This window comes from Humulus lupulus, chromosome 9 (assembly GCF_963169125.1).
Source record: "Humulus lupulus chromosome 9, drHumLupu1.1, whole genome shotgun sequence".
Taxonomy (NCBI): domain Eukaryota; kingdom Viridiplantae; phylum Streptophyta; class Magnoliopsida; order Rosales; family Cannabaceae; genus Humulus; species Humulus lupulus.
In genome coordinates this window covers 60,952,816-60,965,026 of record NC_084801.1, presented here as the reverse complement: position 1 = coordinate 60,965,026, position 12,211 = coordinate 60,952,816, and the positions used below count along the sequence as shown (strand labels likewise).

Here is a 12,211-nt window from a genome sequence, read left to right as displayed (position 1 = left end):
ACATCGTAGGAGAGGCAATGAATGACCACATCAGTACAAGTTCCCATCCACTATCACATACCTCGAAGCTTGATATAGTATTTTTCTTGCATCCTTTCTATCCTCAGGTAGCCTTCCTGTTGTGAGGTATTCCATTATAGGAGTCATCTAGGTTGGTCTTATGTCGATCATCTCGACATCTACCATTTCTTCTGTCACGCTTGGACTCTCCAAGAACTCCAATGTCACTACATTCAAGGTCTCAGCTTCCTCGGTGGTGGCATGCCTTGCCAAAGCGTCAGCATTAGAGTTCTGCTCGCGAGGTATCTGTTCAACAGTACTGTACTCAAATTTGGACAGCTCTCCCTTCACCTTAGCTAGGTAGGCCACCATCTTGGTACCTCGAGCTAAATATTCTCCCAACACCTGGTTAACCACGAGCTGAGAATCGCTATAACATTGAACGACCTTCGCTTTGAGCTCCCTTGCCACTCTCAGCCCAGCTAGTAAGGCTTCATATTTGGCTTCGTTGTTGGATGCTTCAAATCTGAATCTCAGAGCTGTATGGAATCAATGCCGTTCTGGGGAGATTATTATGATCCCAGCTCCCGATCCATTCTCGTTCGATGATCCATCTACGAATATTTTCCACAACTCCTGCACCGGTTCCTTCAAGAGCTCCTCTTGAAATCCAATGCATTTAGCCACAAAATCAGCAAGGGTCTGACTTTTGATTGAGGTCTGTGGCACGTACAATATCTCAAATTGGCTTAGTTCGATTGTCCATTTTAAAAGACATCCTAATGTTTTCAGGTTTTTGCAACACGTGCCTTAAAGGCTGGTCAGTCATGACGTTGATTGAATGGGACTGAAAATATGGGCGGAGCTTCTTGGAAGCCAATATCAGACAGAATGCCAGCTTTTCTATCAGTGGATATCATGATTTAGCTTCGAGAAGTCTCTTGCTTATATAATATACTGGTTTTTGAGCACGGTCTTCTTCTCGAACTAACACGACACTGATTGCATTTTTTGTCACAGCCAAATAAAGGAATAGAGGTTCTCCAGACATAGGTTTAGATAACACTGGGGGCTCGGCCAGGTGCGTTTTTAGGTCGAGTAATGCCTGTTCGCACTCCTCAGTCCATTCAAATTTCTTGTTTCCCCTGAGCAAGTTGTAAAATGGTAGGCACTTGTCAGTAGATTTTGAAATTAAACGATTTAAAGCTGCAACTTTTCTAGTCAGGCTTTGAACTTCTTTTCGCGACCTGGGTGAGGGCATTTCTACCAACGACCTGATTTTCTCGGGATTTGCCTCTATTCCCCTCGTGTTGACTATGAAACCAAGAAATTTTCCTGATGCCACTCCGAACGTGCACTTCTGAGGATTCAGCTTCATGTCATACCTCCTTAAGATTTCAAAACATTCTTTCAGATTGGAGACATGGTTATTGGCAGTCTTGGATTTGACAAGCATATCATCGACATATACTTCCATATTTCTCCTGATCTGATTAGCAAACATTTTGTTGACTAAGCGTTGATATGTAGCTTCAGCATTCTTCAGCCCGAAGGGCATGACTTTATAACAATATACGTTATTTGGGGTCATGAAGCTTGTATGTTCCTAGTCTGCAGGATTCATCGCGATCTGATTATATCCATAATATGCATCCATGAAGGACATAAGCTCGTGACCTACCGTGGCATCTACTAATTGATCAATCCTTGGTAGTGGAAAGCAATCTTTGGGACAAGCTTTGTTCAGGTCGGAGAAGTCGATGCAGGAGCTCCATTTCCCGTTTGGCTTTGGGACCAGTATGGGATTGGCAACCCATATCGGGTATTTTGCTTCATGAATAAACCCGCACTTTAATACTCGAGCTACTTCTTCCTCAAGAGCTTCAACTCGGACTGTTCCCAAGCGTCTCTGTTTTTGGGATTTTGCAGGCACGTTCTTGTCTAGAATTAGAGTGTGCATGATTACACTCGAGCTTATTCCCACCATGTCTTCATGTGACCAGGCGAAAACATCTAGATTCTCTTGTAAGAAATTGATCAACTCCTTCTTCCTTTTATCGTTTAGATTCTTCCCAATCTTCACGACTCTTAAAGCTTCATTGGGGTCAATGTTTACTTCCTCGAGCTCTTAAATAACTTGGAGCTCTGAGCTATCTTCGCCTATTCGTGGGTCAATGTCATCACGTGGGGCGACGTTACTATCCTCCGCTTCTTGAGGTTCTTTGGTCCCACAAGTTACTTCCACTTCTTGGGACTCCTCACCTCCATCATTTATGACCATAACTTGTTGCCCGGATTATGATTTTCCCTTCATAGAAATGCTATAGCATTCTCTAGCAATGAGCTGATCACCTCTGATCGTACATATTCCCACAGCTGAGGGGAATTTTATTGCTAGGTGGCGGATAGAGGTTATGGCTTCAAATGCCATCAACGCAGGTCGGCCCCAAATCGCATTATACGCAGCTGGACAGTCAAATACCATGAACTCAAGTATCTTGGAGACAGTTTGTGAACCTTCTCCCAATGTTACCACTAATTCTATCATCTAGATGTCTAATGACCCTTCGCCAGAAAATTCGTACAGAGTCATTAAGGTCGCCTTCAATTCTGTTACAGACAACCCCATCTTTTCCAAGGTGGACCTAAAAAGTAAATTCACAAAACTCTCGTTATCTACTAGTGTCCTACGAACCCTCCGGTTGGCGAGCTGGACGGTTATGACCAAGGGATTGATACGTGGGAATTGGACATGGCTAGCATATTCTTCTGTAAAAATTATTGGTTGTTTTTCCAATCGTTGTTGTTTCGATAACCGCTATTCCAGGATGAACTCTACCTCATTATGGGATTTCAGTTCGTTAATGTACCTTTTCTGGGCCCCTCTGCTCGTGCCTGTTAGATGAGGTCCTCCCGAAATGGTGGCTATATCTCCCCCTATTATCGGAGGAGGATCGTCCTGATTCGCTTGAGCTCCAGTTTGACTTACTGAACCTTCGGGAGCCGATGGAGGATTTGGTCCAGCGGGCTGATTAGGGACCACCCGATTCCGGGCGTATTGGGCCAAAGATCCCGCTCTAATGAGAGTTTTGATCTTATCATTCAACTACCGACAGTCATCAGTGTTATGCCCAATATCATTATGAAATTGATAGAACTTTGAAGGATCTCTCTTCGCTCTTTGGTTTTTCAATGCTTCTGGTTTCTTCCATGGAAGGCGAGTAGAATTTTCCAGGAAGATGCGCTCCCTAGTATCCGTGAGGTTGGTATAAGTGGCGTAAATAGGCTTGAATTTCTCCCCAGACTTATTCTTCTTTGTTCCACCCTGGTCGCCCTCACCATTTCCCTTCCTTTTGTTGCTCCCCCCTTGGTTATTCTAGGCAAAGGTTTGAGTTGTAGCTGCAACATCCGTTACCGCTCCAACGAGTTGGACAGGGATTTGGCTAGTTCCTGCGATGGAAGCTCGCGCCTCTTCTAGGTTAATCCATCTTTGAGCTCGTGCCAAGAACTCATCCACACTATTAACTCATTTTCTCTGTAATTCTTGCCATAGGTCGCCCCCAACAAGGATTCCTGTCCTCATTGCCATGATCTTGAAGCTGTCATCGGCATCCCTTGCTCATGCAGCGCCATTGGTAAATCTACTTAGACATGCCTTTAACGTTTCGCCAGGTTGTTGCTTTACATTGGCTAATGAATCAGCATTAACCCGAGCTGTCTGGGAAGCCCGTAATGCTTTTTTTGAAGTAAGAAGAAAACATCTTCCATGAACTTATAGAATGCCTCTTGTATTGCTTAAACCACTGCCTGGCTGGCCCGATCAGAGTTGAAGGGAACAAAATGCACCTTAGGTCGAGCCTGACTTTGTGGGCCATCATCATGGTGTTAAACATCCTGAGATGGTTTGACGGATCTCCATCTCCATCAAACTTTGACAAGTGTGGCATTCTGAAGCCTATCAGATATGTGGCCGCCACAATATTTGGAGCGAAAGGCTTGAGTTCATCTTCTGAGTCGCAATCGTCCTTATCTTTTCCAGATAAAAGACTCTTCATTTGCTCTTCCATCAAAGCTAGCCTCTCGAGGGTTTTGTCTTTGGTCCCTAGGTTATCTGGGGGCTGTTCAACAACTCCCATCCTATCGTACACGTTTGATGGGTTATGTCCCTCCCAGCTCGAGCTTAGTTTGGTGGGGCATTCCCATTATCACGTACTATGGAAGGGCCTCTCTCTTGTCGAGTATAAATAACATCTTCATTCCAAGCTGGATTCCTTCTCTGCGAATTCAGACGATCACGCAAATTAGGTTGTGAATCGTATCGAGGACTTTGTGCCGAACTCAGCTGATTTCTCAGATCGCCCTCGGACCTAGCACTTCGACGAATTTTAGTCCAATAACTTCCATTTGCGAAGCTTACAGCTCGTGGTTGAGGCTGAGGATTTGGATTTTCACCACGTGTCCGTGGGACGTAGGTATGGGTAGACGGAGAAGGGTTTCTCCTACTGTCTCCATAAGCTAGAATGTCCCGCGTAGGACGAGGTGGTGTTGGATATCTTATAGGTGACGGGGGATGCCTTATTAGCGAGGCAATCCTTGTCCCATCAGGGCGAACTAGATTAGCCCACCTTTGTTCTGCCCCATTATTTCTGGCTCTCTACGCCTGACAATCCGATTGTGATGTAGGAGGGTTTGCTTGAACATTTTGTCTCTGTGAGCCTGTCCCAACCCCTCCTCATGGGTTGCCATGGGCATTCCTAGGTGCTTGTGAAGGAGGTACCGAACTTGGGGTTGTGGTTCAAACGGATCAAATGATATGCTGATGACCCCTATGAGGGCCACTGGGATGAGCATTTTGGCAGTCTCGCCCTATAGGCACAGAACTTGGGGTTGCGGTTCTGACTGAATGACTTGGTTTGGATCGGTTATTCCTGTGGGACTTGTGAGACCCACTTTGCCTTTTTTCAACATTAACGTCGATTATGAGAGGGGGTAATCGAGCCAAAACCTCCTCAATTTGCCTGTTTGCCTTCGCGAGATGGCTTCTTAACTGCATATTTTCCATCTCAACGACAGTTAAGTAGTCTGGGTTTGGATTCAATGGAAATGACGCCGAACTCCCAGTGTCGCCATGACCTGCCGGTTGTTTTCCCTGAAGTTGCTAGACTTCAGGACCATGCTTGTTCGGAACAGCGGTATGATGGGCCTCCTGCCCACCAGGCTGTTCTATTTCATTGTCGTGCATTGAGCGAGTGAGAACCATGATGAAATTGGGCTGGGATTTTGATGAAGCACTAATTTCCCTCTCAATGAAAGAACCAAACTGTTGACGCTGTTTTTCATCAACAGTGTATTAAGAAATAATTAGGTAGATTAGTGCTTAGAAATAAATCGTAATAAAAAATGAAATGAATTCACAAGAACACAAATCTTTTACGTGGTTCAGTGGTTAAAATCCACCTAGTTTACGAGTCTATATTATTGCTGTTTCACTTTCTATTTTGGCAGAGTTTCAGTATTACAGAATAATCGTCCCCTTTTCCTGTCCAATATTTCTAGTATTTATAGAGAAATTCCATAGACAGCTTTGGGTAACCGCGTGGGTCAATCACACACATACATATTTATTACATTTAATACAAACAATTCTCATTTATATTGGGATATGAATTGATAATAGAATAAACAAGTTCCTGTTATCTCGGACAATAAATATGGCAGTCTGGTCATAAATAACTGTATAATGGGATTCCAAGTCTCCAGGGATCCTTGAGTATGCAATACACTAGGATAACCACGAGCTGGATATACCCTCCAAGCTCGTACTTCGACAACTGTTTGAATATTCTGAGCTCGCGCTTCACAACTTCCGCATCCCTAGCTCGTATGACTACTGTGAAAGTCGAGTTGCCTACGTGGACAATAAATAGACATCTTCCTTGGCTCTTGTTCTGTTTATTTATTTGCCAGCTGTATTCAAGCTGAGTGAAGGAACTCGTGCTGAAATCAGGGTACAAAAGATATGTAATTACGTATAGAAAGGGTAGGAGTTTCTACTTTTATTATGACCATTGCACTTCAATATTCTTATCCATGAGTATTTTGTCATTTGTAAAAAAAAATTATAGATAAAATATATATTTTTTAATTTGTAGAATATGGTGTATGGAATTTTTTTTTTGAATTCATGGTGTATATAGTTATGGGATAAATATAGGTCCAAAAATAAAAAAATAAATAATAGAAATGGAAAAGGGTCAGATAGTTTAAGGTCATATAACTTAAATGCCCTGCCTTTTAACTGTCCGTACAATCGCCTCCGCTGTCTTTCTGCACTCTATTCTGCTCCGGCTGGTTGGCTGGTTGTTTTCCACCATGCGCCTGGACTGGTCGAATAGTTTCTGCATTCTGTCTTCTTGGTTTTCTCATTGGGCCCCTTCTCCTGTGCTTGGACATCAGATTATCAAGTTTTCTTGCGTTTTCTTCTTCTGGTTCATTCAGTTCAAGTAATCCCTTTTTTGTTTTTATTAATTATGTCATTTTTATTTTCTTATGTTTGAAAGAATTGTATATCTCTCTTCTTTACTGTATTTTTTTTTTTGCTATGGCTATTTTCAGTTTCTAGTACCTTCTGTTAGTAAACCCGTTCGGCAACTAAATTTTATGTTTCCACACTTACTTAAGATGTGGCTTTGTTACGAATTTGTGACAAAAAAACTTACTTTCAGGTTGCTGCAATTAAATGATGTTTCACTCATTGCTTATTGACTGTCCTTGGTTATTGCTAAATATTTCAAATTGAGTTTAAAGGAGTGCATTTTGTAGTGAGACGAAAGTTTTTAAGCCGAAATGACAAGGTTAGATACCAAAATCACGAAAATGACAATGTTTTGCTATTTTAACGTGTAAATTTGCTTAAGAATTTAGAATTGACTTGCAGGGAATTGAAAAATGACTATGTTGGTCACACTATCTTCATGTATGTAATGTTAGTTTGTATTAGATTTTCCTCTTACAAGGGATTTGTTTTGAACCCATAGAAGGAAACTAGTAAATTACTACGTAAGATCCTATGAAGAATGGAACTTATACCTCATGGGAGTTAACCATAAGCCCGACACTTAACCTGACGTGTATACATTTTTGTTGTTGTTGTTTGTTTAGTAAAACTTAATGACATCGAAGTATTGGCGTTTAAAATTAATCCACAGCCATCCTACTAGTGAATCTCATGCTATGAAGTCATTGTTATAGGGTTCACGGAAAGTGGTGATATGTATGGATTCTGACATGGATAGCAATACTTTTCGTTTTTAAGCCACCATACTTTTGTTCGATTTATTTAGATGTAAGTAGCATTATGGAGTTAGATGGTTTTGGGATTCACTTTGAGCATCATTTGGTGTCTTTTGCTAGTTCTAAATTTGTTAATTTGTTCTATTTGATTTAGTTTTTTTTTTTTTTAAATATAGAGGTTCTAGATAGTTTTGAAACTACTTTAATTAGTTTAACAATTACGAAGTTTATTCTTAAATTTCCAGGTGAATGTCTAAACAATTAGCTTTAGGAAAGAAGGAAAACAGTACTAGATTCTAGATTCTATGGGGATAGATCTCGAACAGCCTTCAGGGGATTATCATGATGAAGATTACAGAAAAAACGTTGACACAATGGATGGCAGCCATGAAGGGGTTTGTAGAGGTCCAACTCATGTGAATTCACATAATTTAGCTATAAATAATAAGGAGGATACAGGACCTATTGTTGATGAAAGAACTTCAAATAATGGAAACAAACAAACCGGAGATGAAATAAACTTTAATTCTTTGAAGGGCTTAGAGCCTCATGATGGTATGGAGTTTGAATCTAAGGAAGAAGCTTTTTCATTCTATAAAGAATATGCCAAGTCTGTAGGTTTTGCTGCAGTAATAAAGGCAAGCCGTCGATCTAGAGTAACTGGAAAATTTATTGATGCCAAATTTGCATGTACTAGATATGGGAACAAGAAAGAATCTAAATTAGATGAAACTCTAGAAGGCATTACAAACACGGATGGCACAACAATGTTCCCCACCAAGAGAAAGCGTGGTCGCATTAACCGTTCATGGGAGAAAGTAGATTGCAAAGCCTGCATGCATGCTAAAAGAGGGCAGGATGGTAAATGGATTATTTGTAGTTTCATTAAGGAGCACAATCATGAAATTTTTCCTGATCAAGCTTATTACTTCCGGGGACATAGGAATTTGGATTTGGATAGTAGTGATGCTGATGCCTTGAATGCTATTCGTGCAAGAACCAAGAGGATGTGCGTTGCAATGTCCAGAGGGTCTGGTGGCTATAAAAGAACTGTGTGTCAAAAGGGTGAATCTAATCAACCACAAGGTGGACAAAGCTTGGCTCTAGATGAAGGAGATGCTCAAATAATGCTTGGCCATTTTATAAATATGCAAGATGAGAATCCTAACTTCTTTTACGCTATTGATCTGAATGAAGAGCAAAGAATAAGAAATGTATTTTGGGTTGATGCCAAAGGTAGGCTTGATTATTCAAATTTTAGTGATGTAATACTGTTCGATATCACATACATCAAGAATGAGTACAAACTACCGTTTGCGCCCTTCATTGGCGTGAACCACCATTCTCAGTTCCTTCTTCTGGGATCCACATTACTTGCTGATGAGACCAAATCAACTTATGTTTGGCTCATGCGGACATGGCGTAGAGCAATGGGTGGACATGCTCCTAAAGTAATACTTACTGATCAAGACAAAATCTTGAAAGAAGCAATTGCAGAGGTCTTTCCTGATACTCGTCACTGTTTTTGTTTATGGCATATACTGAATAAGATTCCTGAGAAGCTCAGCCAAGTGATCAAGCAACATGAAAAGTTTATGACTAAATTTAAAAAATGTATTTTCAAGTCTTGGACAGGTGAACAATTTGAGAAAAGATGGTGGAAGATTGTTGAGAGATATAATTTGTCAGGTGACCTATGGTTCCAGTCCATATACGAAGATCGTGAACGATGGGTACCGACATATATGAAAGATATTGTCCTGGCAGGGTTGTCTGCAACTCAGCGATCAGAAAGTGTAAACTGTTTCTTGGACAAGTATATGCAGAGGAAAACTACATTAAAAGAGTTTTTGGAACAGTACAGAGTAATTCTTGTGGAGAAATCCGAAGAGGAAGTAAAAGCAGATTTTGAAAGCTGGCACAAACAGCCAGCATTGAAATCCCCATCGCCTTTTGGGAAACAAATGGCAGGGATTTACACTCACGCAATTTTTAAGAAATTCCAAGTTGAAGTTTTGGGTGTAGTTGCTTGTCATCCAAAAAAGGAAATTGAAGATAGAGCAACTAAAACTTTCAGAGTTCAAGATTTTGAAGAGAATCAAAATTTTGTTGTGCAGTGGAATGAAACAACGTCAGATATCTCTTGTTTATGTCGTTCTTTTGAATTTAATGGTTTCCTTTGTAGACACGTGATGATTGTGTTACAGTTGTCTGGTGTACATAGCATCCCATCTCAATGCATATTGAAACGTTGGACAAAGGATGCAAAGAGTAGACAATCACTTAAAGAAGGGTCAGACTTGGTTGAGTCTAGTGTTCAACGCTATAATAATATATGCCATCGAGCCTTTAAATTAAGTGATGAAGGGTCTTTATCTCAAGAGAGTTACAACATTGCATTTACTGCATTAGAAGAAGCTCTAAGGAAGTGTGAAAGTGTTAACAACTCGATTCAAACTGTATTAGAACCAAGCTTACCTTCATGTCATGGGCATCCAGGCTTTAAAGAAATGAGCCACAGTAACAGGACCAACAATGAAAATCAAAAGATTGACACATTTAAAAAAGGACAGGTTAATTGAGTGTTGTTATTAGCTTATATGCTTGTTTAGTGGAAATGTATCAGTGGTAATTTATATGAGTAGGTTTCTTGTTTTCTCGTAGATGCATTCAGAGCCAGAGCTCATATCTATTGGGATTCATGAAGGCTGGCAACATATGGTGGGTATTACTGTCCTCTTTAAACCTTTGACCCTTTGGTACAGACTGACATTATACTATTTAGGACTGACTTTATGTTGATTCCGTTTGAGCCATAGGGACATTCAAATTTACGAGCACCAGCCATTAATTGTTCTTTTGAATCACAAGAGAGCACGCAGGGGATGGTATGGTATTGTTTAGTGGCAGTCATAGTTTATTGAATTTGAAAAGTTCTTTCTTTCATATAACTTTATATTATCATATCACTGTTCTTGAAAATTTGCATGTGTGTGTATTTATCTTTATTGTAGGAACGGCTACATGAGAGAGCTCCTACTCTTGATGGATACTTTGGAACACAAGAAGTTGTTGAAGGAATGGTAATATTTTCTTACCATTTGTCAAAGTTCTAGCTAGAAGTTTTTTATTTGCATTACTATCTTCTAAACTTTTGACCTCATTTGGTTTGTACTGTAGAACCAATTAAACCCAATAGCTCCGAGACGTGATGATTACTTTAGCAATCAACAGAATGTACAAGGGCTGGTAAGGCAATTTGGCAGGTTCAATTCGATATTATTTTGTACTGTACTGTTGTATTATCTTTAATGAGAACTCTCTTATGTTGCAGGGACAGTTGAACTCAATTGCACCTATCCATGACACTCAGTATATAACCCAACAAAGAATGCATAGCATGGTATGGGTAACCTCCTATGTGTTATCTTGTCAGAGTTTGTTCTATGAAAGTTTGTTTCATTCGTAATCTTTGATATATAAGATTATTTTTGTATTGTTGCATTCTTGTAGGGGTTGCATTTCAGATCACAAACTGTTCAGAGATGTTTTGATGTCCAGGATAGTATACAAGACATGGTAGTGCATCTTGACCTTGAATTCTTACCATTTTTGCTTTATTAAGGATTCTTGATAATGTTTTTCCACAATTTTCAGGACCAATCTAATTTTGGATCAACACAGCTGCAAGACCTGGAGCCAAAACATTTGCATTCAAAACATCTGTCTCGTTGATTTCTCTAATCACTTGTCTACCTAACGTGAGTAAATATATAACAAAAATGAAAAGTTATATGCTGTTTGTGTCATGATTAGTAAATTATAGAACTTAATGTTAAGTTGACCATTGTCATACTAGGCTTATTTTTAGTATCTGTTTCCTGTGATGTTCCGATAAAAGAAGGCACAGGGAATTTTGTACATAAAAATAAAATTCTAATTAAATTTATGTTATGGAGACGAGTATCTGAGCAGGGAAACAGTACTTCCTTACATTCCACCATATTTTTATTACTTATTCTTGGATGTCACTAAGCCTATACAGTTCAAAATTAAATTTTTTCATCTGGGAATGCTTTCTTGAGACATATTCACACATTTATGTATGTATATAATATCAATAAGCGTTTCAAGGTATACTGTAATGTATTAAGCTTGTTTCTTTGTTTGCGTAGATACTAACAGCTTCCATATGAGATCCAGCTCTTTCAATTTATTGATATGGTAACTTCAGGATGTGCCAAAGCAAACTCTGTTTCTTCTCCATATTCTTGGAGGTTTCAATACCTGCCCAGGTCGAGTCAGTTAGGTCATGATGAACAAAATTGTTCATGTATAAATTTTCTCCACATATAGTTTTGATTTGATTGTTAAAGTCTTGCAGGTTTTATTTTTTATTTTTTTTCAGGTGTTTAACATCGATGTTGCACTAAACGGGGTAAGTTTCTTGTAATTACAATCCTACCCCTTCCGTTAATTGTAGTTTTTTTTAAACCGTTTATTGTAGTTGTATTTTATTTGTATGAAATATAATAGCCGCCTTTTAAACAGTGGTTTATTTTAAAACACAAACCCAACAAAAATTGAGGGATAAATTTTTTTAATTTCATAAGTAAAAATAAAAAATTTGTATGTATTCTAAATTCTCTAACATTAAAATAAATTTAATTGTGTTTTGGAAGAAAATATTATTCCTTTTATGTGATTTCAATGGAACATACTCTTATGAAGATCCAAATTATTCTTTCGGATGCAATGATCAACGTTACAATGTGTTTTTAGAATGAGTAATGATATGTGCACCCAAAATATACACTCAAATATTACACACAGTGATGTGGCAGTTTAGTCTAACCAATTACATTTATTAAAATTGAGACCTACTGTTTTAAAAAGCAGAGCTACGTCACTGAGGATA

At 39.3% G+C, this 12,211-nt stretch overlaps 1 protein-coding gene across 5 annotated transcripts; it reads left to right on the top strand.

The window, feature by feature from the left end:
• The first annotated feature begins 6,207 nt into the window (after positions 1-6,207).
• On the top strand, positions 6,208-11,946 carry LOC133800501 (protein FAR-RED IMPAIRED RESPONSE 1-like). Of its 5 annotated transcripts, XR_009876492.1 has the most exons (12): positions 6,214-6,503; positions 6,726-6,854; positions 7,539-9,866; positions 9,958-10,014; positions 10,113-10,181; positions 10,308-10,376; positions 10,474-10,542; positions 10,628-10,696; positions 10,807-10,872; positions 10,951-11,054; positions 11,469-11,588; positions 11,702-11,946. XR_009876492.1 is itself a non-coding variant. In XM_062238481.1 (11 exons), the coding sequence occupies exons 3-10, from the start codon at positions 7,599-7,601 to the stop codon at positions 11,026-11,028; spliced, it is 2,745 nt and encodes a 914-aa protein (XP_062094465.1). In that variant the 5' UTR covers positions 6,214-6,503; positions 6,726-6,854; positions 7,539-7,598; the 3' UTR covers positions 11,029-11,054; positions 11,469-11,946. The 5 variants fall into 5 exon arrangements, 4 of the variants coding, with proteins under 4 accessions (XP_062094468.1, XP_062094465.1, XP_062094466.1 ...); XM_062238481.1 differs by having other exon boundaries at positions 11,469-11,946; XM_062238482.1 differs by lacking the exon at positions 6,726-6,854 and having other exon boundaries at positions 11,469-11,946.
• Positions 11,947-12,211: the final 265 nt, after the last annotated feature.

Coding starts and splice junctions, on each gene's coding strand:
- LOC133800501 (XM_062238482.1), top strand. CDS start 7,599: ATGGGGATAGATCTCGAACAGCCTTCAGGGGATTATCATGATGAAGAT. Junction 10,015..10,112: donor ATGAAGGCTGGCAACATATG/GTGGGTATTACT, acceptor TTTGAGCCATAG/GGACATTCAAATTTACGAGC. Junction 10,543..10,627: donor AACAGAATGTACAAGGGCTG/GTAAGGCAATTT, acceptor CTTATGTTGCAG/GGACAGTTGAACTCAATTGC.